This window comes from Psammomys obesus, unplaced genomic scaffold, assembly GCF_907164565.1.
Source record: "Psammomys obesus unplaced genomic scaffold, mPsaObe1.curated_primary_1811, whole genome shotgun sequence".
In the NCBI taxonomy this organism is placed as follows: domain Eukaryota; kingdom Metazoa; phylum Chordata; class Mammalia; order Rodentia; family Muridae; genus Psammomys; species Psammomys obesus.
In genome coordinates this window covers 2576475-2601712 of record NW_026592710.1, presented here as the reverse complement: position 1 = coordinate 2601712, position 25238 = coordinate 2576475, and the positions used below count along the sequence as shown (strand labels likewise).

Genomic DNA, 25238 nt, shown 5'->3' with positions numbered 1-25238 from the left:
ACAAGAGGGAGGGAAGGCAGGCCTCCTCAGAAGGACAAGAGGGAGGGCAGCCCCCCTCAGAAGGACAAGAGGAGAGGGAAGGCAGGCCTCCCTTGAGCTTCTGTAGCACCTTGGATGCCTGCAGGAAATGATGCCTACCCTGCGGGTGAGGATAGGCCTTCCATACGCAGCTATCCCTTTCCACAGCCACTTTCAGACAACCCAGCCCATGAGGCACACTTCCCCAGCTTTTCCCTGCTAGGTGAGGCCTAAACGTAACCATCACCATGGGAGAGGCATTCAACCAGAGAGGTTGAAGCACCTCGGAGCGGGTCTTCCAGCCATGTTCTCCTCCCATGACTAGGCATCACATTGTGCCATAGAAAAGGTCCCCACCCCCCATCCCTCACCCCTGCAACCTGAGTGGAGCCCCAGCAAGAAAGATGCTGAGCTGTCTAGAAAGACCCTGGAGCTGGATGCTTCTCTCTCCTGCTCCTTCTCAGGATGGAGGGGTGTGGCCCCTGAGCACAGGCTGCAGGAGCCTATTCCTGTTGGCCACCAGCCCTGCTAGCACCACTGGCCAGGGTCACTGAGAAGGCCCCCCGGTTCCACCCTGGTCTCAGAGGAGGCCGTAGCTGGCCTTAACCACCCCAACCAAATACATACATCTTGGGGAGAGTTTATTTCACCTCACAGAGAATGGTCCATCAGTAAGGAGAGTCAGCGAAGAAACTGGGGGCAGGAACTGGTACAGAAACCAGGGAGGAACGCTGCTTACCAGATTGTTCCCATGTCCTGCTCAGCCTGCCCAGTGGTGGCACGGCCCACAGTGGCCTGCAGCCCCAACATCAGCCAAGAAAATGCCCCACAGACTTACATACAGGCCAACTGTATGGGAGGCATTTTCTCAGTTAAGATCCCCTCTTTCCAGATGTGTCCAGGTTTGTGTCAATTTGAGAAAACAAAACAAAACAACAACAGCAATAACAAAACAGCACAGTGAACAGCTCAGGCAGGGCAGATGTTGGATAGGGTGGGGAGGGGACGCGTGGAGAGGCTGAAAGGCAAGCGGGGAGACAGGAAAGCAGAAGGCTCACAGGCATGGAAGCATCTGTACAAACACTCAGGGATGCTCCTGGCCTCAGAATCTGCACCCTGACTGAAGGCTAGAGCAACACCTTCCCCAACACTGCCCACCCTGACAGGGTTCCAGAGTTCACATAGCCCTCCTGGGGGCGCGCCTTCTCCTTCCCTCACTCTCCTCACAAGCCCCGCAAAGCCTGTGCACAGATCACATTCTGAATGCTCTGCTCTGCCCACAACAGTCACTCCACCCAGTGTGCTCTGTGTTCAAATGGCAGAACTGGACGGCGGACAGACTCCTCGAAGTCGCTAATTTGTGAAATCATTGTGTAAATACCACCTCCCCCACAGGGGTGCTGCTGGATCTGCTGAAACAGGACAAAGCTAATGTGTAATCACAGTCGCATCCTTGAAGCTGGAGTTCAGATCCTGACTCTGCCCTGCCAGGCTGTGTGACCTAGGATGAGTCCCATAACCTCCCTGAGCTTCTGCTACCCCCACAGCTGACTCAGGGCATGCCTCCCTCCTGGGTCTTCCTCACACCTTCCTACATTTAATTCGAGATGAACCGTTAGCATGTGGTCGCTGGAAGGATGCGGGACAGCTATGCTAAGCAGTACCAACAAGACCCACACCACCGCCTGCTGCTTTCATCTGCCAAAGTCTGGAGTCCGGGTGCAGCGCAGCGTGGCACGTGTCTGTTCTTGAAAACAGGAGCCCAGTTCAAGGCCTTCTCGCCTCTGTCTGAATGTGTATTTTAATTGTCACGATGAGAAAGAAGCCTTTGCAAATGCTTTCGCTCTCTTGCTCTCTCTAGGCTGAGACAAGTCAATACTGAGACGTGACCACTTAGGAGAGCTGCTAACTGGAGCTCTGTCAAGGACATGCATCTGTGCACGCCAGGCCCATGCACACCCCCCCTTGATCTGCGTCTCATAAGGGCATCTTGCCCTAGAATTATGAGCACAGAAATCAGAGCGAAACGCTTCCCGTTCTATTTCTGGTCTAACAGACCACGGAGTGCGGGCAGATCCCAAGGCCAGCATTTGCTCTGCTCTCTGGGAAATGGTACGTGTCATGGTGTGGCCTTCCCCTGGCTCTAACGCAGAGGGTGGGAGGGGGAGTGCTCACCCTGGCTCAGTTCTGCCCCTCTGGGTCCAGGTTCCTCACTCAGGGCAGGTGTGGTGTAGGTAAGAGTGTGTTGGGGGGAGCTAGCTAAGACTGACTGAAGAAAAGACAAGTCAATGGGCGGCTATGGGCTGCTCCTCCTGCTGAGAGTGCAGCCCTGTTCACGTGCCTTTCTGGGCTGTGGGCCCAGGGTTCAGAGACGCAGACAGCCGGGCTGAAGGCCTGGGTCAAAAGCAAACTGGTTTCTCTCGGATGTGTGGTCTCTACAAGGTGCGGGCTCTCAGCCTGAGGCTTTGCTTCTTGGCCACCCAGCTCGGGGACAGGGTGCCTGTTAAATTGTCAGCCCAGCCGGCTCTCGTGGCCTTTCAGGACAGACAGATGCTGCTCTGTGGCTGTTCACTTCCGCGTCTGTGCCAGGCACAGGCTCTAACTTCCCCAGGTCCTCCAGGAGGGCTCCTGCCATGTAGCTCCTTGGGGCTCCAGGAGGGTGGCACTGAGGACGGAGGCCAGCAGCTGGCATGGTGCAGATCTGAAATGTCCACTAAGAAGCCTCACTTCCGCCTCACTTCCTGGGCCTTAGCACTCAAGACAGTGGGGAAAGGAGCAGCCCTGTAGTGATCCAGGCAAGTCAGCACGGATCAGACACTTCAGGACTCAAAGCATCTCCTTCCCGCCCTTCCCCGGGGGGGGGGGAGGAGAAATAGCAAAGGATAGAAGGTCCTGTGGAGATCATAGAATGGGGAGTCCCTAAAACAATTCAGACCTGAGGGGCCATCTGTCCTCAGCCTGCATTTTCTCAGACTGTCCTGGGCAAGGGAAGGGAGCTGGGGCTGTCCCGCTCACAGAGATGTGTATTTCCCAGTACACACCCAGCTGCCCCGGGAAGCAGGCTCACAAATGCCAGGGTAGTGTTGGCTGACCTGACACCCCATCCACAAGAAGCCACTGGCCGTGGAGAGGTATGGAGTACTAACTTTGCAGAGACATGGCTGGCAAGCCCCAGCCTTGCAGGACCGGTGGGTGCAGGGAACGGGGCAGGGACAGCTGCCGTCATTCTTCCGGAAGCCCTCACTTTGGCCTCTCTTCTGAAAGTGGGGAGATTCATGGCACATGCACGCCTGAATCCTAGCTCCTCTCCTCCAGGGCAACCGGAGAGCCCTGTGCTGCTCACAGCAGGAACTCGTGTAAACAGGCCTTCTAGAGCTCCCAGGCTCATCTTGGGTTCACACACACTGAAGCTCCCTCCCCATTGCTCAAGCTGTCCCTGCAACTCTGAAGCAACAGGACTCTGACGGATGAGGGTACTCAAGTCCCCTTCTGCCGGCTTGTCTGTTCATTCAGTGTGATCCCAAAGTCTCAACTTTTTCATGGCACATATTAACACGAGAGCAGGGCTGTGTACCCGTGTGGCCAGAGCATCATGAAGAAACCAGAGAGATTCCCAGGAGATAACAGGCTGAACATCCTAAAAAGTTTGGGAGTCAAGTCTACAGAATTGGACCAAGAGGAGACAAGGAGGACGGAGCAAGAGACTTAGGTTCAGTGGGAAAGGAAGGCTTCAGATGTTTGATCCAGGGGCTGAGACACCACCACAGAGGACAGAGGGAGGCTAGGCCCTGTCACTCTTGGCATCCGAGTTTTGGGTACCCAGGCCCACATGCCCCAGGCATTCCAGGGTTTTCAGGTGCTCTCGGCTGGGGGGCTCCTTTCCACCAGCAGGATAATCACCAATATCAACAACTGCCCTTCCCCCTTGGGAAAAAATGAGTGCTCTGGTCTGAACAGCTGCTAGGAACATGACTGAGCAACAGGTTCAGGACTTCTGCTCACTTAGCAGGAACACAGCGCACATTCTAGCAGCGATGGGCTGCAACACAAGTTCCATTGGAGAAAGGGCAGCTTGTGCTTTGCTGGGATGAACGTTTGTAGGAAAGAGAGATCAAGAAAGCAGGTCCTCCCCAGCGTCCAGGCAGGTCAACTGAGGCTGAAGCTGGATTTTGAGACCCCAGACCTGGCTGGTCTGTCAGATTTTCCTCATCTTTCCTTGAGTTGAAAAATTTGTGCATGCCTCTAACAGAACCCCCTTCCTTCTGCACCCCACCTCATCACACCCATCTCAAGCTTTCCCCTGGAGTCCCACAGAGAAGCACTGTGTTGGAGAAGGGTGCAGGAGGAAGGGAGGGGACCACAGGGGCTTAGCCTGGCTCCCAGGAACACTGACGTCCTAACCCTGGCCACTGTGGACGGGACTTTGTGGAAGACCAGCCTTTGTGGACGGAGTCAGTTGGGAAATTTGAGATGGGATCTTTCTAGATCATCAGATGATCTCCAAATCCATAGGAAGTACAATGCAATGACCTGCCACAACTCCGAGGCGGACTCCGAGGCCACAAATTGTAGTCGTAGGCCCCAACACCTATGCACGTGGCCGCACTACCATGAGGTCAAGAGCAGTCACAGCTGGGTCCCCGGAAGGAAGGCAGTTCTGGACTGAAGCACATAAAAAGAGAGGGGTGCCTGTGCTTTTCCAAACCTAGGAATAACCCGAGGCCACCAGACATGGGGAAGGAGGGGGGTCGGGGTCTCCCTCAACTTCAGACCACTGCTGGGGGCTCACTGCCGGGACACACTTCCACCGTCCACAGCCTCCCTAAGACTTTCATGTGACCACTGCGCTGTCAGGACCGATGCGCAGCTAGTCGGAACACACACCTTGAAGCCGGTCACACCTGTGAGGAGCCCAGCACCCTAGCTGAACATGGAAGTGTGCACAGCATCACTGCCTGTGGGCATCTCTCGTCCAGCACATCGGAGTGATGGACAGAGTGGTCCTCAGAGGACTCAGACCCTATGCAGACCCTCCCTGCCCCTCCAACCTGCCTTGCCTCTGCCAGTAAGACAGTGCACCATGTCCTGATCAGAGAAGTTGGGCAGCTTATCTGTTTATTGTAGGTGCAGCTTCAGGACAGGAAGTTCAGGGCCATGTTCTCTGGACTTGCAATGAACCGTCTCTGGGAGTTGCAGCTGAACTTCCCTCAACGGCTTTTCCCCAGGCTATCTCATACCAGCAGGTGCTGTATGAACCAGGGCCACATAGGCAGCAGGCACAATAAGTGAGTCTCCTTGGGGTACAGGGTACACGGCTCACCCTGAGCATACATGAGTGGGAAAGAGGAGATGGATGTTGGGTCTGTAACCAGTGGACACCCGGAGAGGCATGTGTCAAGTTCCTCTGGACCCTGGAAGCTGAGGACAGGGCCTGATATCATGAGAGAAGCAAAGATCCCTTCCCCGGGCCTAGTGAGGGAAATGCCAGTACACTCTGCTCTCCTCTGAGGTGCCAGCACCCAGCCATCTGCTACTGAACACTGAGGTTCCAGAACAGTGTGGACTCATCTGCGACACCCCGGGTTCAGTGCTGAGCACAGTTCTGCTACCCTCTGTACCTTCCCTGAGTGTGCTGCAAGTTTGTGGGCGGCTGTCTCTGCTCCCACTGTTGCCTCTGCCCAAGAGCCAGGTCCCTCGTGATCATGAGAGCCCTTTGGAATGTTGGGTGGCCTTCAGGGTAGTGTGAGCAGCCCTAATAATTGGGGGCCTCCAGCTGTGCAGGGAACACTGGGAAAATGGTTTGTGGTGTACCCTAAGTCCCCTGAGTCTTGGCATTTGTCTTAGTTAGCTAATACTTTGCTGTGCAGAGACACCATGACCACAGCTGATAAAGGAAAACACTGGCTTACAGCTCAGAGGTTTAGCCCATTATTGTTATGGAAGGAGGCATGCTGGCATGTGGGCAGCATGGTGCTGGAGAAGGAGCTGAGAGTCCTACATCTGGATCCACAGGCAGCAGGAAGAGAGAGCACTGCCAGGCCTGGTTTGTGCATTTGAAACCTCAAAGCCCACTCCAGTGACACACTTTCTCCAACAAGGCCACACCTCCTAATAGTGCCACTTCCTATGGGCCTGTGGGGGGTGTTTTTATCCAGAGCTCCACAACACTTAATCACCGAGTAGGCGATGGTGGCAGCTACACGGGCCAGCCAAGCACAACCACACACAAATGACCCATCCTCCTGCCCTTGGCTTCATTCATTCCGTTACTCAGCTCATCCACTCTCTCAGACCCACTCCCCACCCGGACTTGGCAGATAACAGGAGAGATGTGGGGTAGGAATCTTGCTGGGTCTGGGCCGAGGCTTGGGCCCTATTCAGGGATTCAAAGATTCTGAGGGAGATCAGGGCCCCACTGTTTTGAGGTTGGTCTAGGCCCTAACTACTGGGCAGGGCCTGCTTCATGTTCATCCCATCCCAGGGCCTGCTGTCAAGATCCATTTCCTCCTGGGGCAGGCAGAAAGCCCAGCCTTCCAGCGTCTGTGAAGTAACATGAAGCCCTAAGCAGTCTTACAGCCCGCCCTGACCACACTGGGATGAGGGCACTGTAGATGAAGGAAAAGTATCAGGGAACATTCTAGAATTGTCTTCTATGTGCTTGGCCCCTGGCTCTGGGTCAGGCTGGGTACACATGGACAGCGCGGTTGCTCTGCTTCCCAAGAAGTAAGGATGTGGTGGCATACGACGTGGCAGCAGCAATGGACCGCTGCCGAGGCCAGGCTGGGTAGCAGGGCTCACCTGCTCTTGAGGCTGGAAACAACGCTATGGGGATCTACAGCTCCAGCAGCATTACGGGAACAGTACAGGGGTGGGACTGGGGTGCGCTGCAGACCCAGGAGGGAGGGCGGCAGCTGTCAGCAAGCCTGCCTGTTGCATCCTGAGCCTGCCAGGGCTGCACTCTCTGGGCTGAGCTGAGGGATTCGGGGGTGTTGTCATCGCCTGGTATTTACCTGCCTGAGCCTGGGAAAGGGCACCTGGAGTGCTGGCTGCTGGCTCAGGGAGGGACAGATGTCGCAGGTACCACACAACACAAAGAGAACAGCTGCACAGGTGGCGTCTGCAGAGGGGGTGGGGCTGCTGGGGAAGAGGGTGGGGCACACGGGCATTCCTTTGGGGCACGAGTCCTCCCTTCACTGTCTTGCGGTCTGTGCGAGGAGGTAGAGGGGGCTGGGAAGACGGCTGAGTGCCGAAGAGTGTCCTCCAGCTCTTCCAGAGGACCTGCATTTGGTTTCCAGAACCCACATCAGCAGCGCACAACCACCTGTAACTCCAACTCCAAGAGGATCTGCTGATCCTCTTGCACTTGGACTCATACACATAGACACAGACATATGATTTCAAATAATACAAACGCCTCTTTAAAATTAGAGCTTGTAACAGCACCAGATGCCCAGCCGCTGCTCCTTGCAGGGCAGTTAGATGAGGCTCTGAATACAGCTTCCCTGCCTTCTCTCTGAGCCAGAGAGCGGGCACCAGAAATGTGCTAATTCCATGGTGTGGAGTGCAGAGTGGAGGCTCTCCTCCCTGTAGGCAGTGCAGTACAGGAGGCTAAATCTACCTGCAGGGCACAGAGCTGGCCATCCCCTCCAGTTCAGAATCATTCGAAGCTGCCCAGGCTCCCAAACTTGCCTCTCCAACAGCTCTCAGCTCTAGAAAGCAGGTCTGCTAACTCCCTAGCCAGGGCCAACTCTCCCTGTTTGAAAGACATACTAATCCCATGCCCCTGTCAGCTTGGCCTTTCATTACCACGGGTCTCTGTGACAGACTTGCTGCCATTTCAATGGTTGGTGCTATGCCGTGATGGACATCTGACTCTGTCCTAGGCCAGATGCTCCTAAAAAGCAGATAGGCCCACTGTTACGTCTGAAACTGTTATCCCAGGAAATAACAAGGCCAAGTTATGATGTTCAACACCCAGTGTAGCCCTTCTCTGTCTAGGTCCCTTCCCAGGACCCCGAAGCCTCTAGGCCTCTCTCCTCTCAGTCCTGCCTTCCTTTGAAACCTGTCTCCATCACCCCTTCCTAACTAAAGCTAGGACAGACACCACAGACAGCACACCTTTTGGAGCTTGCCTTAGCCTGGCGTGTCCTAGGGGAAGCTGAATGTTTTCTGCAAATGGCCAGAGTGTTTTCATCTCTCTGGGTGTAATGGTCTATGTTGCAACCATTCAGTTCTTCAACTAGAACCTGGGAACAACCAGGGATGTCTAACCCAGAGTCTAACTTCTTAGAATACATGCACCCACAACAGCCATGAATGCAGTTCAACACAAAATCATACACTTACTTAAAACATGAGGGTGTTTTGAATTTTGTCCTTTGGGGAGGTAACTTAATTGAGTAGCCCTTGATCATGAATTGTGTAGATGCCAATGTAGCCCAGAGAAGCAAAGACAATGGAAACCCTAAAGGATGTGTCTGTGTGCCAATAAAACTTTATTTACAAAAGCAAGTTGAGAGCCACATTTGGCACAGGGCCTATAATTTGTTAATGCTCTTCAACCTGAGTCTTGTGAAGCCTTGATGGTAAGGCCTGGGCCTCTTGGGGACTCATTACATTTATAGGCAATGAGCTCTATCCTAAACGTGTCTCTGGTCACACAGAGGCACCCTACAAAGAGAGATCTGTGGCCAGGGAGGAAGTCCACAGCATCCGGAGTCTGGAAACTTGACTACCCATGTCTACCCCATCAATTCACAACTCCCATTCACCCTTTGCATCACTGCTGCCTCCGCTGTTTTTGAGTCCATCCACACGGCCAGCTCAGAGAGAAACATCTCCAGGGCATCTTTATCCCTCCCCTCGCCGCCTCTCCTCCCACCTGACAGACGCAGAGCTGGAGATTTCCTATGCCAGCTGCTTTAGTGGGGTCAGGGTCCCTGCAGCACTGGCCTCCGCTGTGGCCACACACAAGTCTGCAGGCACTGCAGGTGAATGCCTGCGTGGGAGGATGCCAGCTCATACGGGCAAGGCCTCTGGGGTGCAGACGCTTCCTGTGCTTTGAGCTTGGCCAGCTTTGCAGGCAGGGTCAGGCCTGGCTCCTCCTCCTCTAGTTCCCATATTCTTCAGGCCTCGCCTTCTATAGGCCCTGCCTTCCCAGGCCCCATCACCCAAGAAAACACCCACTTTATTCTCGGGGCTCTCTGGGAAGCCCACAGGGGCTCCTGGGTCCCACTTTCCTCTCCAGCTCAGACTTGGAGCAGGATGAGGGTGGGAACACCTTCCTGTCTGTCTGTGAACTAACTTAGAACCTCTGGGTGGGATCTCATTTAGACAAAGGGTCCCACAGATGCAATGCGGTCAAGTCCCTGGAAGTGCAGTGTGACGGTTGTCCAAGCAGACACAAACCCAAGACAGATGGCCTTGCAAGATAGAAGAGTGCAGGGATGATAGCCCTGGGAGGGTGGAGGTGGAAGTCAGAGCAGTATAGCTGCGATCCAATAATGGCCTGGAGCCGCAGGAGCTCGAAGGCGCAGAGGATCCTCCCTTGGGGCCACCAGCACCAGCATGCCCCTCCCTCAGCAATGTCAGTCTTCCAGCCTCCAGAGACACATTTGGTTGAGGCCAGCAGGCTGTGATGATGGATCATGATAGCTCAGACACACACAGGTGTAGGCTGGGTGCCAGAACGGCTGCCTCTGGACCCCAGGACTGGACAATGGTCTGGTGTACAGAAGACATCTGTTCTTCACATGACTAACTTTCAATATGAAGGACAGGGATGTGTCCTTCCCCTCAGAATGTAATTTTAGTATGCAAACCTTAGGTCTGTCTGCTCTCACAGGCAGTTAGGGGAGTGATGGACCTGTCACTCCAGGGTGAGGGGTCCTGAGGTCTGGAGGACCACCGCAGAAGACAACGGGACAGAACAGACTTAGACAGCCATCCATAATGATGACTCTGGGGAAAGTAATGAAGGAGGCAGGAGCCACTAGCACTTTGTGCCTCCACACTGAGATACTCCAGGGAAGCAGAGATAGGTGACTGTGGATGTGTCCTACCTGCCTGGCCACTGGCCACTGGCCACCATGCTCTAGTGTGCACACAAATGACACAGCATAGTCTCAGAACAACCTTGGAAGAGGAAAGCTTCTTTTCAATTGTACAAGCAAGGAAGCCACAAGACCAGTGAGGTCACAAGGTGCAGTCAAGGACACTACAGATGCCACCACGGACAGAGGTCCAGCTTGGTCTTGGCCTGCAGGCTCTTCTCCTGCCAGTATTGGCCTCATCTCCTCAGTGGCCCTCCCGGCACCTCCCCAGGTAAGTATCTGCTCTCTGCCCCCATGATGAAGCTGCCTCTCATGGCTGGAAGAAAAGTGTAGTAAGGAGAGGAACCTTCCTTCCCCCATTCCTGCTGACTACTGCGCCCTACTACAGAATGCAAGGTGTCAGGCTGCGGGACTCACTGATCCACATCTCTGTGTCTGACCATCTGGCACATCCTTCAGGAGTGTGGCTGCTGCGATTCTGGCTGACTCTCCAGAATCTGGCCGCTGTGGCGGGATGGGGACCTGGAGCGTCCCTGGGAACTTGCCTGCTGTTAAGGTGGAGGTGACAGACTTCTGCTAAGGCATCTCAGTCTATCAGAGTGGCCCCTTCAAACTCGATACCTGACATCCTTGAGGTAAACCCTCCTGCTCAAGGGCTCAGAAAGAGTTCATCGGGAGAGAAGCCACTTGTCACTCGGAATTGATAACTCCTGAACCCTCTCTACAGTGGCCAAGCAGCTCAAAACAGCTCCCAACAGCTGACTGTGAATTGGGCTTTGGAGGAGGGTTGGTGGTGGAGCCAAGTTCAGAGGATGAACAGTGGTCTTCAGAATCAAGTTTTCCACCAAGGACTCCAGGTTTGCAGAAGCCCTGACTGCTCCACTCATCAGTCAGAGTCACCAACCTGGCCCAGCCCCTCCCTCTTCTGTGGTTCTCTCGCCCTTTGGCTCCAGCACTGCCAGTGTCATTCATGAAGTTGCAGCTTTGTGACAACTCTGCTGTCCTTATTCAGGGGTGTGTCCCGACATGTCTCACTTTCCCAAATGGCTCTTTAAGCCTCTGAGAAAGAGCACAAGAGGTTGGGTAGCCCTGTTCCCCATCGGCTCCCACCAGAGATAAAAGCTTTTATAAAACTAAAAAGAGGGTTGATGGCTTGGTGCATGAATGATCAAGCAGTCAGAGATTCTAAAGCTGGTCTTCTTATTCCAGTGAATAGGGATGCTAAAAATGGCATTCCGTCTGATATCTAAGCTCAGTGCTTGGGCTGGCTCCCCCAGGCACAGATAAGAGCCAGACCTTCAGCCATATGCATGTTACATGGAATTGTTGGCATATTTAGTGACACGTGCAATGGAAGATGTATTCATTGGGGTGCAATCAGGAGTCTCCTCCAACCCTGCTTAGCCAGCAGCTCCACCCTCAGAGAGGAAGCTGGTTTCTAGGCAGAAGGACTGTCAGGTCCCTCACTACTGTAGTTCACCCTCTGCAAGCAGATAGTTCTCCAGGTCCCCACAAGAGAAATGCTGGGGAAAGTCAGTTTCAGCAGCTCTCGGGCAGTCTGTGCCCAGGATGGGCAGTGGGAGGGGTCAGTCTTGGAGAGCCTCCCACTCCTGATACGTTCTCAGAAGGAGAACAAGGCCCTGGGGGACAAGTGGAGCTGAAGATGCTCTGAGTGCAGGAAACCAAGGCCGCAGCACACATATGGGAAATGAAAGAAGGCTAACTGAGCCCTCCACAGAGGGAGTGGAGAGCAGAAATGAGCCTCCCTCCACCTTCACTCAGCAAAAGCAGAAGAAGGGCTTGTTCCCACAGACTCTGTGGGACCACAGGGTGGCTAGCCATCCTGCACCCTCATCTGTGACCATAAACAGCCATGCCTGGCATCTTCCAACCCCATAGCTTTCGCATATTGTAGGGGACTTGTTGACCCAAACAGTCCAGCCAGAGACTCTGGAGGCTGTGGGCTACAGTTTAAGATGCTGCATAGCTTGATACATTTTTGTTCTTTGCTGCTCTTATCCCAATTAAGCCACTTAAAACTTTTGAAGTTCACGAGCCATTTGCTTCAGACGTCATTAAATTAAAGACACATCCACTTTCCTGGTAGCAAACACCTAGCAACTTAATTCCAAGGGGCTCACTGTTCAAATCTCCACAGGGGCTCTGAACAGAAGGAGTGTGTCTTATGGGTGTAACTGTTTCTAAGTTCCTTCCATGTCAACTCCAGCATTTAGAGAACACTTTACTGTCACCAGATATTATCCCAGGATCAGCTGTCCCCCTGATCAGGCCAGTTGGCCACTGAGACACTGAGAAAACAACCCTAAATTCTATAGCTTACAAAAGACACGAAAAGCCCAAAAGCAACTTAGAAATCATCCTGGGAAACACATGAGTGGATTGCAATGTAAAAATTAGGAAGCAGAACTCAAGTGGCATCTAAGCCATTACATTCTCAAGGGGCTGGAGCCACAAGAAGGGCTGGACGGGTGGACAGAGACCTTCAGTGAAGATCCCCATCTTCCAGGCCCGGCTGCCCCCTGTGGCTCACCTTTTGAGAGACCTGAATTTCACAGCTGGGGAAAGTGTCTAATTCCTGTGAGTACTCTGAGAATTATGGGGCACATGCTACCATGCAGGTCCAGGAGCCTGAAATGACCACTAACCATAGCCAAACACCCATCTTCCCAGTGCCATGTCACACATACATTAGCCAAAAGCAATTGGTTTTAGCTCCCATAAAGTCTTTCATGAGCTTAAGATCAAAACCCATGCAAAGCCTTCCTGATTCTTCTGGGAGGCTATGATTTCTGACTCAGAGCATGACCACTGAGAGGGCTTTGAGGTGAGCACAAAGCCGCCCTGCAGGGAATCCTTCTCCCTCAACCGCAGGAAACCGCTGACTTGTCCCTCTGCTGCCGGCACGTTAGGCTGCAGCTCGCCACCTCTGTGCCTATGAACAAGGTGATTTTCCATCCCAGAAAGCACCAAGGTCAGTGACAAGGCCTTTGACTTCACTAAAGGGGTCCCTAAAACTGGTAGTAGCCAATCAGCATCAGCACAAGGATATGAAATGAAGTTATTAGTGCCATTTACATTCCTGCTCCCATACCATTATCATCATCTCCACCACCAATGCCATCATCACCAGCATCTCCACCGCCAATGCCATCACCACAATTCCTAGCATCAGTATTGTCACCATCATTATCACCACCACCTCCATTACCACCACTATCACCCTCAAATCTATGACCATCATCACCGTTACTGTCACCATCACCATCATCACCATCGATTATCCCCATCATTGTTCAGTCCCATCACCAACACCATCACTGTCTTCAACTTTATCATCACTGCTATCACCATCACCATCACTACCATTACCATCCTGTCATCACCATCGCCAACTATCACCAGCATCTCCAACCTCATCCCTGTCACCACTATCCACCATCATCAGCTCTACTACCATTATTATCACCAACATCCCACCCACTTCAACATCATCACGATCAATATTACCACCACCACCATTGCCATCATCACGAAATTCGCCAGAGTGACTATCCCCAGAATGACCAGAATTACCAATGTCAACACTGTCATCATTACCTACCCATCTCTATGCATACTACCACTATCATCTTACCATTGTCATCATCATCATAACCATTAGCACCAACACTATCATTGTCACCGTTACTGTCATCTCCATCTTCAACATTATCATCATCACTGTCATCATCCTCATACTTACATTAACAGCACCAAATCACAGCTACAAGGTGCCAGACCCTTAACTCATGAAGGAAACTGTGTACTTTAATCTTACAGCAATGTTGTGAGGTGGTAATCTCTCTTATTTCCATGGAGAATATAAACATGCTGCCCAAGCTCACTATTCTAAAATTCAGGGGCACCTCTCAGTTATTTCACCTGTCATCTGACTCCTGAGAGAGGCGCTTTCTAGAAGTCCCAGGAGCTACTGTTTTAACCCTAGGCTCTGGGTAATTCCAAAGCTCCCCACATTACCAATAGGAATTCCTAGACCTTTGACAGACACAGAGGAAAATGTTACCTGACCCTTCCTAAACTTCTATAAAGAAGCAACAAAACTAATTTCCCAAAACCAGATTACAAAGATTCCTCTGTGGAAACAAGAACTGACTTCATGGAAGCCCAGCTCTAAGTTTCAGGGTGTCATCAGCAGGAACAGGGCAAATCTGGTAAGATGAAGAGACTCTCCAGTCCCTGTTGAACTTTTCTGCCTCCAAAATGGCCAAGCAAGTTATTCTAGCTGGGTATAAAAACAGCAGGTAGGCATGGGGATCTCTCTGCAGGAGCTAGCCTCTGCTCTCAGTCCTGATTATGGAACCTGCACAGCAGCCATGCAGGACTCCACAAGGCACAGCTAAGAGATTCTCTACACCACTCCCACTGCCTCAGATTCCATATGCATATATGTGAACAAGGGTTATTCTCCACAGCAGGCAAAAGGCCCAGGTCTATGTCTCATGGAGGATTAGGGAGTAAAAGGTCAAACCTCCTTCCAAGCATCTTTCTACCCAGGAATCTTACAAAGATGGGAGACAATATGGCTTTCCCTCAGCCATCCAAGAAAATATCCCATCTTCAGTATCCACGGCCAGCTCTCCCCAGGAGATAACACGAATCACTTCCGCTTTGTGCTAACTGGTTATGGGAGTCCTCACAAGCCCTCTCATCTTTTCACTGAGGCTCCACCATCCAGCCCCCAACAGGGCTAGCTTGGAGGCCTCCTTTCCCTGCAGGCTGGCATTGTCGCCGGAATTTACATTTCTCTGGATTCAAAGCAAACATACATATTTTCCCTCTTCTAAATCTGTTTTGCTAAACAAATTAATCTGGCAGCAGATTATATTATGAAGAACCATAAATCTTTTCAGAGATAAGCATCTGTCGGGTTGCATTAGCAACAGCCCATGTACCGTGAGTTAATTTGCGAAGCCTCACAGTGCCGTCCCAGCGTTTAGCCTCCATAATAGCAGATGTAATTTGGGACAAATGGGAACTTGTTTCCTCATCCGTGTCTATACAGTAAGTGACGTATTCGGGGGAGGTGACAGCCAGTGAGAGGAGTGCCAAGTTCCATTATGATTATGGCTGAGAGTCGGTACAGGTTAAAACAGACGCTATGGGAATTGCTTGAAGGCATCTGTCCCTGAGATGAACAGCCATTCGCACCCCTCTGTGACCCAGTCCCCACTTCTACACTGTGGGTTCCCCAGGGAGGCTGTGAGATGCCTATTCATCCTTAGAGCTCATCCCAGGAGCAGCCAAACTTAGTCTTGCCATGGGCCTTCGCCTGGTACAAGTCTCCGGCTCTGCTTCCACAGGTGAGCTACCCACCATGCTGCCCCAGGTTCCGTATGTATATATGTGGTAAATCCAGTGCGCTCTGCTTTTCGGCAAAGGAAGGGAAGATGTTGGTGGCTGAAGGACAAAGGCCGCTCACCCCTCAAAAGCCCATCCATTGCTAGCCAATGTCTGCCTGCCCAAGGTCAGAGGAGACACAGCCAGGAAAAAACCAGGAGCCGAGATGCTGTACCAGCTGCCCCAGTGTGGATCTCAGGAGCTGCCCCTCCTTCCTCCCATCACTCTGAGACTCATCTTGATGAGGCCACCCCTGCCCACCAGCCATCCTTACTGACGTCCTGGGATCTTGTCCCCACTCTGGGGTGCCAGCAAGTGCTGCTGTTTGTGAGAAGTGTTGCCCATGTACCTTCGTGAACCTGCATGTCAGCATAGGCCATGCCTGTCAACAGAGGCAGACGCTAGGGGTTGTGGGAGGGATCTAGTGGCCAGCTCTCTCTTTCTTGACTGGCACAGGGACAGGCCCTGGCTGGGTATGTGGCCGGGGCTACTATTTTTGCAGCCATTAGAGAATAAAGCACGCAGATGAACAGAGGCACACAGACGATCTCGAGCCAAGGAGCTGCGACTATCCACATGGCCCAAGAAAAGGGCCTCCGGCCCGTGAGCCAAAGCCCTGTATCTTGTCCCCTCCCCAGCTCCTCCCCGAGGGAAGGGCTGAACCCTTTCTGCAGTGCTTCAGTCAGCAGCAGGGGAGTTCTTCCCATTATCTGGCCTTAGTCTTTCCTGCTATTCTAGGTAATTTCTAGCGGTGGGAAAGTTCCATCTAGCAGTTAAGCCTCCCCAAAGGGACTGACCCCTGTGAAGATTTTGAAGGCCACATCGTCCCTTAACACTGGCAAGTGATGTCCCCAAGGTACGGTAGCCTGGATATGAACATGTAGGTGGCACTGAGTGCTACACATGGCACCCAAGCTCTGCTTAGGACCCTCATTCAGCTCTGCCGCTGCTTACACTACACTCCTGGGCACGCATCATTAGCTCCCCGCTCCAAACCACCCTCCATCCACCTCTGCCCACGCCAGAGCAGAATCACAGTGCGGTCTCCTACCTGAGGTCTCCCCCAGGATTCTGGGTGGCTGGATGTCTTTCCCGTTGTTGCTGGGAGTGGTGGAAGGCTCCGTTGTGCTAACCCCAACAGGGGTCCTTTTCCAGGGATCCAGGGACTCAGTGACCCCCTTAGTCTGCAGTGTCATGGCGGTGGCTGTGCTGGCCGTGGTGGTGGTGGTGGTGGCCACAGTTGTCTTCCGTGTTTGCAAGATGGAGACCGTGGTGGGGCCAAAGCCACCAGGGAACGTGTTGGACTCCAGGGCTTCCTCGTCCCCCGTAGGCCCCCAGGCTATGAATTCTGTCTCTGTCGTGGGCCTGCCTCCACGGAAGTCAAAATCGTTGAACTCCATATCATGCGTGTGCCTCTTACCCCGCCTGAGGAGGCCGTTATGCTCTGCGGCCCCAGCAGCCACCATGGAGGATGAGGCTGACGCAGAGGTGATGGAAGGGCTGGACCTGGTGGCAGCTGGGGGCTTGGTGAGTCCCCCTTTGGGTCCCAGCGTGGCTACCTGGTCCCTGGGCCTGTGGGCCCTCCGAGCCCGAGGGGTCTGCATCTGTATGGGCCCGTGTGCACGTTCAGCTCGGGCAGCACGGGGGCTCCAGGCTGGAGTTGGTAGCCTTGTTGGGGGTCCGCTTCGCAGACTCCACAGCCGCTGGGGCCTCTGTGGACGTGACAGGAGCCGGAAGTCAGGGCCCGGGCCTAGTGAGTCACAGGACGGGAAGTCCACAGCAAGCTGCAGCATGGCTATCAGTATCCAGGCATGGCTTCCGAGAGAGCGGCCGGGCCAGCGGATGGACATGGAGCTGAGGAGAGAGACAGAGAGCGGTGAGCAGGCAGCGGGGCAGCAAGAGGGCTGTGCCCGGGACCACATTTATCCCTACTACACAGGGACAGCCTCTGGCTGTAGAAAAAGTTCATCTGAACCTAGAAAGGACCCCAGAAGCCTTCTGGGCCAGCTGGGGAGCACCGTGTTTCTCTGCATCCCCCAAGGACAGTGCCCACTATATGCCAGAGACAGCTCAGGCACCTCCTGGGTTACCACCCACAGGCCCCGCAAGGGATCAAGCCGACGAAGTCCCCTGTGTCCATCTTGAAAAATGCCCTTGCAGACTTGCCTACGCAGAAGCTGAGACCCCAAGAACGCAAAAGATACAAAAGGTGATGAGAACCTCTGTCCCCCACCCCCAATATAACTGACTCAGAGCCACATGACCAGCTGACTCATGAACAAGTTTGCAGGTTCTGGGCCGTGACCTGGGGCAGAAGGCAGAGGCCTGCCTGACAGCCCTGGCCTTCCCAAACACCACAGTCCTCTGGGTTGAAGTGTACCTGCTTGCCCTCCACCTGGACACAGCCAAGCGAAGCTCCCATGTCTGGCCTTCCCTAAGCTTCACCATGGGAACTGATTGGCACTCAGGAGAAGCTGCAAGCTTGGGTAGGAGGCACCTTCTGCTGGCATTTCCGCTCCCCCTACTTATCTCCAATGCAGATGCACTTTGGAGACCTCTCACCTTCAGGCAAAGCTGGGTAGAGACAGGCCAGGCCAGCCCTGTCAGGCAGGAGGTGAGACTGGGGGCAGGAGGAAGGAGGTTAATAGCTTATTGGGGCCTGCTGGGACCTTCCCCGACCCAGAGTCCATGGACAGCTCCACTAGGCGGCACAAGTCCTCTCTAAACCCACAGAGGCCGAAACATCACATGAAAATCCGGAACGGCACGCGGAGCCACTCAGCCAGGCGTGGAGGAGCCCACGCAGCCAGGCGTGGAGGCTGCAGCCCACGCTCCGCTCCCCCCGGCACAGGTAATTGAGGACTGATTATAGGTGCCACTCAAAGTCAGCTCCCATCACCAGCTTCACATCAGAAAGTTGGAGGGAATCTGAAACTTCCCCAGAGGCTGCTGGGGAGGGGGGCGCAGAGCGGCAGGCCCAGAAGCACACTCGTGGGGTCGGCTTTTTTTACATAAAGAGTGACTGCATGTGTCAGGGTATGGCATCGCGTGAAGACCACATGGATGTGTGTGTGCTCACAGGGGGAGGAGGGCATCCAGGGGTGCTGTGAGTGCCGGGTGTGATTGCTTGTGCGTGAGAGTCGGAGGGAGTCCATCTGTGACTGGCTGTGCCAGCGTGAGACTGAGCGTGTGTGGCTGTGATGAAGAATCTGTGAGCGCTCCTCCGGGTGTGAGGGTCAAGGTACAAGAAGGCACCACGCATCCATCCATGTGTTTGCGTGTGCATCCATGTGCCTTCGTGAGTGCCTTTATCTATACATCCCCATAGGTCACTGTGCACAAGTGTGGGTCTGTGTCAGTGTGAGTGAGCAAGCATGTCCTTGTCAGCCCTTCAGTGTATGCAGCCGTGTTTGTCCAAGGGTGTTCCCCCTCAGCCTGCGCTGAGCCCCACGTGCCTGGAGCCGGCACCCACTGATGCTTGGGAAGGAGTTGGTCCCTGAGAGAGGAGCTTGAGTTGGCTGGGACTAATTAGCAAAAAGGACCGGTCCCCAAATGATAAACCCGGGCTTTTTAATCAGAGCGAAGGCTCTTCGCCCGAGGAAGGAGAGAGCTCTCAGTAGGCTGATGCCTCTGGAGGCCTCTACCTTCGAGTCGCTTCTGTGCGCAAGCAGGGAAGGGACAGGGTTGTTGTCACTGTGAGGGGAGAAGTAGGTCAGTGTGAGACTCCCTGCACGCTCAGGAGACGCCTCCTGTGAGCTCCCGGTGACCCTGTGGGGACGGAATGGTGAAGACCTGGGTCCTCTCCCTGCCTGCCTCTCTGGACGGGTGTCTGCCTCCTTGTGATGAGATGCTGTGAGGAGGTGTGAGGCCACACTAGGCTCCTCCAGGTTCTCACCAAGTCATGCTTGTTTTTCTAGGCATCACCAACTGAACCCCACCAGGCTCCACCAGTCCCTGTCAAATCTCGCCAGGCCCTTCAGGGCCCCGGTAGTCCGCACCAGACCCCAGAGTTTCCCCCAGGCTTCACTAGGGCCCCTGGGCCCCTCGAGGACTCATTCGACCCTATTAGATGGAACACCCCATTATCCTCCTGGTCTCACCAGATCCCACCAAGTCTAACCATATCCCTGGCGCCACTCAGCCCTAGCAGACTCCACCAGACCCCACCAAGCCCCACTGGATCCTAGAAGGCCCCACCAGGTCCCTCTAAGTCTTCCCTGGCCCTGTGAGCACCTGTATCCTGCTCCCTGCTGCCCTTTGAGGCCCATCCAGACCCCCCAGCTCTGGTCCGAGCTCTTACCAGTCCCTACACTATGCTGTTCTAGCTCCGCTAGACCTATGCTGACCTCACCAGGCTGCATCACACCCCACTAGAACTCAGTAGGTCCAAATTCTGCCAGATGCCAGCAGGCCACACCAGGTCACTCTGTCTGTCTCCTAGCTCTGCTGAGCAGACCGACGGGGACGGGGACTCGGAGAACACAGTGTCTGCCATCAGTACTCACAGAAATATCGCCCCAGGAAATTAAAGCCATAGTACCTAAGCCTGGGCCTGCCTCCCGGCATAACTTCACACACAGGATATTTTCTGTGATTTTTCACCAATCATGGGCTGTAATTGGTTACCATAGAAACCTTCTCATTTCCAAGACACCCAGCTGTTATGCAGAAAACCCAACCACAGCAGAGGGGCTGGGGAGGCGGATGCCCTGCTCCTCCTCAGCCCAGAGGCTCCTTTAGGGAGGTGCTTTTGCCCAGAGGGGAAATAGAGGGGAGTGCGGGCGAGATGGCTGTCAGCTGGGACCAGGCTTGTCCCACTGGACAGTAGAGAGGCTGAGCCCTGCATGCAGCCGGATCTCATGGCAGCAGGGACACAACTGATGGATCTAAACACCTCTGTAAATTTACCAGCTCCACCTCTCCGCATGCCTCCAGCAGAACCTGGGGTGCCTGGTATAAAAGGAAGGGTCCTCAGCTGTCCCAGCTACAAAACAAAGCTGTTCTTGGAGCACTCTACTCCAGGAAGGCACCAAGGCATGACCAGCTGTCTGCCATCCACACAGATAACCAAAGGAGGCCTTGCAACATGGTGGCCTACCCTTCTATTGACCCATCAGGACCAGTGGGCACATGTTCACCAAGGAGACCAGGGAGAGGTGTAAGGACACTGAACTGGCTCCTCCAGAACGTGTCACCAACTCCCATCAATTCTCCAGGCACTAACAGCAGTAAAGCTGGGACAGACCAAGCAGTGTGGCTGATGTGGGGAGACTTGGCCTGGATACTGTGAAAAACGGCTTGGTGATCCCTTGGAAAAGCAGAGCTCCCACTGATGTGGCCATCGTGGTCTTTAAAGTTCATACCTGTCATCTCACGTGTCTACAGCAGCCAAGAATACAAACAACCCCCCCAAGCATCCTCTAACAGGCAGACACATGGGACACACCTCAGAACAGTAGCATTTGACCCTCAAAAATGCAGGAAGGACCATCCATGCTGCCACATCAGGAGCCTTGGAGATACACGCAGAGGCAAAGGAGCCAGCAGTAGAGCCACACAAAGATGGAAGACTCAAGGCAGGATCCCCAGACACTGCAGACAGACTGGCGCCTCCTAGGGAGTGCAGGAGTGGGACTCCTTGGGAGTGACTGCCTCCTGGAGGGGTTCTTTTGGGGGTAACAGGATGCTCTGAGATTCGTGGCAGTGGTGGTGGCTACATATGCTATGAATACACAAAAGCCACTGAAGCATGCGCTCAAGAGCAGTGAATTTGATAGCATGTAGGTTATATCTCAATAATAATGGAGGGAATGGACCCAGGAGGGGGTGTGCATGTGCACTAGGGACCGGTGGGGGAATTCTCTTTGACCCCCATAATCCTGGACCCCGACTGCAAATGAAAGCCTTGGCCACAGGCAAGGTGTGTGAACAGTCTAAATACAGTGTGCTCCGTGGGATCCCCAGGATTGAGGGTCCCTCCTTGCTTGAAGAGACCTACACCCAGCCCTTTGAAGATAAGTGTCACGACAGTCACCTCTTGTTGTCCCTGAGGACACTGTGCAAAGGAAGCAGACTCTGCAAGCCGGGTGCGCCCATCTGACTCCATCTGCCTCTATTTTCTAGTTTGCAGCGACTTGCTTCTATTCCTTTTAAATTTTTATTGAAATCACTTTTCCCTGAGAATGGTTTAATAAGATTCAGTGGATTGAAGTTCAATTCACTCCCTTCTGTATAGTTTCTCCACGGAAGAAAATCACTGTCAATTAAGGGAGACAAAGACATCTCTTCACCCACAGTCACACCCTCCTGGGGGCCCATGTGTGGCAGCATGTGCTCCTGGCATCAGCAGTTCCTTCTTTTGCTGAGGCACACAGTCAAGGGGAGTTGGGAGGGCGAGGCCCTGGTGTGGTGTGGCCAGGGTCACCTCAGAGACTTCAGGTGATGTAAGGTGTCCAAGCTGCCGAGAGGTGGTGGGCCCGAGCTTCGTCTGCCTCAGGGGCCACTGCGGGAGCTGAGCTGTGCTATCCCAGCTGTCCTCCTTGGTATGCTGCTTGCCATGGATGTTAGCCAGAGCCCAGCCCTGTGGATTCCTGTCTTCGAAGCCCTGGTTCCCACTACCATAGCACCAGAGAACCAAAGAGCGTGGGATCTGAGGTCTCCTTCCCTTCGAACAAGACCCAACCTCCCATGATCAACAATGCCTCCATGAGGCTGGGAGTGATCTCAGGGAGAGAGACAGCTCCAGAGACAAGTGCAGGAAGCCATGTTGTTTGGTCAGGTTGTGTAGACCCTCCTTCTCTCACACTTGATCAGGATGTCACGTTACCTGGGCCTCACCAGGGATGGGGGCTGCAGAACCACAATCCCATACCCAGACACTTCCTGGCTGCTCCCCACCTTTGTGAACTTGCTAAGAACACTGTTCACCTCAGAATACTCCCAGCTTTACACAGACGGTTCAAGAGAACAGTGAGTCCCGAGGACTCTCCTCCCAGTTTCCCCTGATATGACACGGCACACCGCATTCTCCCCTTGTCACAGCCTCATGGCTGCTGCTCCATACTTTATTCCAACTTTTTTGCACAAGACCCCACCTAACATGCAACCTCTGACATCTTAAGTCTACCTTTAACTGCGCCAGTGGTTGTTTGTTTGTTTGTTTGTTTTTGGCTTCTGATGAGCATGATTTATGGGGATGGCAGGGTGCTACAGATGTCCCTCGGTTGGCCCCTGGTAGTTTGGAGGCACTAGGGTTGTGAGCTTGGAAAGGAGGACATGGAGGCACTTAGCTCATTAACACCCTGGCAAGAGCAAAGACAGTCCCAGAGCGTGGTCTGTGCCTCCTCGGTATTGCAACCTGCTACCTACATGAGCATGGGCAATTCCCATGACTGCCCTGTACCTCGGTTTCCCTGCCTACAAAGCACAGCAAACCCAGGAAGCTCCTTGCAAGGTACACTGGGGGTACCACGGCGAGTACTACTGGCCAAGGTCATTGTAGGTGCTCCGTTGCCCTGTGACTCTTTGGCTGCTTGGAACCAAGCAAGCCCAGGCCCCTGTCCCCTCCTGGGAGCACACAATCACTCCAGGGCCAGGGACATGGGGCACCACAGCCCTCACAGGTGCTTGGAGGAGACTGAAGGGTAGCAAAATGCTGGCATTCTGGTTGCCTGGGCAACATGCCCGAAAGCATTCCGGAGGAGTGAAGTGGTGACAAGCTGTGGGTGGGTAGGACTGTGGGTGGTGACGCTCTTGGTCCCAGCAGCGGGGAGTTTCCTTCTGTGTCTACGGCTGATCCCTGGCTGCCATGACCCTGCAAAGTGGCTCCTTACAGAAACCCCCCAGTGGGCCCCAGGAGCTGAGACTCTCTGAAGCATCCTAGCTCCACTGGACCCCTTAGCTCAGTGCTGTCACATCTTCGTCTCTCTGATCAGCGGGCTGCTCACTGGCCTGCTACCCTACCATGTGCCTTGAGCCTTCCTCTGCAGAAGGGGATCAAGGTCCAAGTCTGGCCTCCCAGAATTAGCCAACTCACTCCAGCGTTAAGCCAGTGCTCTCTCCATCTGCCTGTAGGTACAGGACAGACTTGACACAGATACACTGGGTCAGGCCTGCAGTGTAGCAATCGTGTCTTCAGTAATCTCAGGGCCAGGGGCAGAAAGCACATTGCCATGGGGAGCTGCAGGCCCTAAATAAACCCTCTTGGGCATCTTCGTGGGATTGGTGTGTCAAGAAGCTCCCACGCTTCCATGAGGACCTCACTTCAATCTCACTTTAAATCTGTTTTTCAAAGATACAGCCTGGGGTGGAGGACAGGGTCAGTGTGGGAGCCTGGTGATGAGCCAGACTCTCCAGCAGAGCACGGGTACGGGCAGACACATGAGCAAATCACAGGCAAGTTCTGCGCACGACACACAGTTTCTCGGGCAGGGAGATCTGGCTGGGAAGACACGTAGGGAAGGTTCTACGCCATCGTGCAAAACACGAGAGCCACAGCACCGTGTGTGCCTAACTGCGGCCAAGCAGCAGAGAGCTGTGCGTGGAGAGAAAAGACGGAGGATCCTAAAATAGCTGGCACAGAGACTGAGCAATAGCAGCACGCCAGGCGCAGAGCTCGGAGTAGCCTCTCACTGTTTCATCTCATGCTCTCGTGCCGTCACTCTTATCTTGAAGGGAAAAAATGGCAAAAGAAGAAAAGAAAGACGACGTAGCTGGGTGTCTGTCTCTCTCTACTGGGATGTGTCTTAAAATGCAAAGGAAGGCAGTGGTGTGTAGAGCATTAAGCAGTCTGCCTGGGAGGGGCTTGGACCAGAACCTGCACAATCCTCCCAGTTAGCTTCCACACCTGAAGCCTCTGCCGCTGCTCCTGGGGACAGCAATCTGCAGTGTTGCCTCCACCTCTGAGGCCCCCATTGGCCTCTCTGTCATCATGGAAGTTTTCTGTTTTGGTTTGATTGAGCTGCCACAATGTTATTTGCAAAGTCCACTAAAACAACCAGGAACTTGTTAAAACTGGCAAAGAAACTAATGGAGAGCACAGATAATTGGCCTCAGTCGCTAGAAGCCCAGGACGAGATGCACTGGTGGGCAGGCACAGGCTGCCAGGGAGCACCCGAGGACAAATGGTTGTGATAATATAGAGAGCTTAGGTGGCTGTGAGCTGACTGCTATGCCACCATGAGTCCCCAAGCCAAACGGCCAGGGTGAGTCCCCGGGCCTCTCCTGCATTTGCAGATGTGCCAGTGGTGGCAGAGCTCCTGTGGAGGGGTGGGGGCCTAGCTATGCCAGCTGGAAGTGGGAAGGAGATCCTGGAGTCTGGCCATGGCAGGACGTGTTCTCCAGATCAGCTGTGCCCAGCACTGAAAGACAAGCAGTCAAGGACTGTTGGGAAGGGATGACCAAGTGGGTGGCAGGAACAGCCAGACATGCCACAGTGTTCCTCTGGTCTCTAGGCCACACCAACCCACACGGCCACTCTGACTTCCACCATCGCCCTCTGCCACCCAGCAGACTCTAAGGCTGCAAGAAGCTGAGCAAAAAGCATCTCCTCTGAGGTCACTGTTTAGAGTCTCCGGTAGACAGAGCAGAGACTGGACAGGCACTACAGAAGGAGGGGAGGCAGTGAAGAGGGAGGGAGGGAGTGCAGAGGGAGGGAGGGGAGAGAGTGCAGAGGGAGGGAGAGAGTGCAGAGGGAGGGAGAGAGTGCAGAGGGGGGGAGAGAGTGCAGAGGGAGGGGGGAGAGAGTGCAGA

The 25238-nt window shown here is 53.9% G+C and overlaps 1 protein-coding gene across 2 annotated transcripts in view; it reads right to left on the bottom strand.

Moving 5' to 3' along the window:
* The window catches only part of Ajap1 (adherens junctions associated protein 1), a 107076-nt gene that overhangs the window by 42098 nt on the left and 39740 nt on the right, over positions 1 to 25238 (bottom strand). For both annotated transcript variants that reach the window (XM_055615217.1, XM_055615216.1), the window contains exon 2: positions 16540 to 17342. In XM_055615217.1, the coding sequence (XP_055471192.1) occupies positions 16540 to 17338 (799 nt within the window). In that variant the 5' untranslated portion in view covers positions 17339 to 17342. The remainder of the gene's footprint in view (positions 1 to 16539; positions 17343 to 25238) is intronic.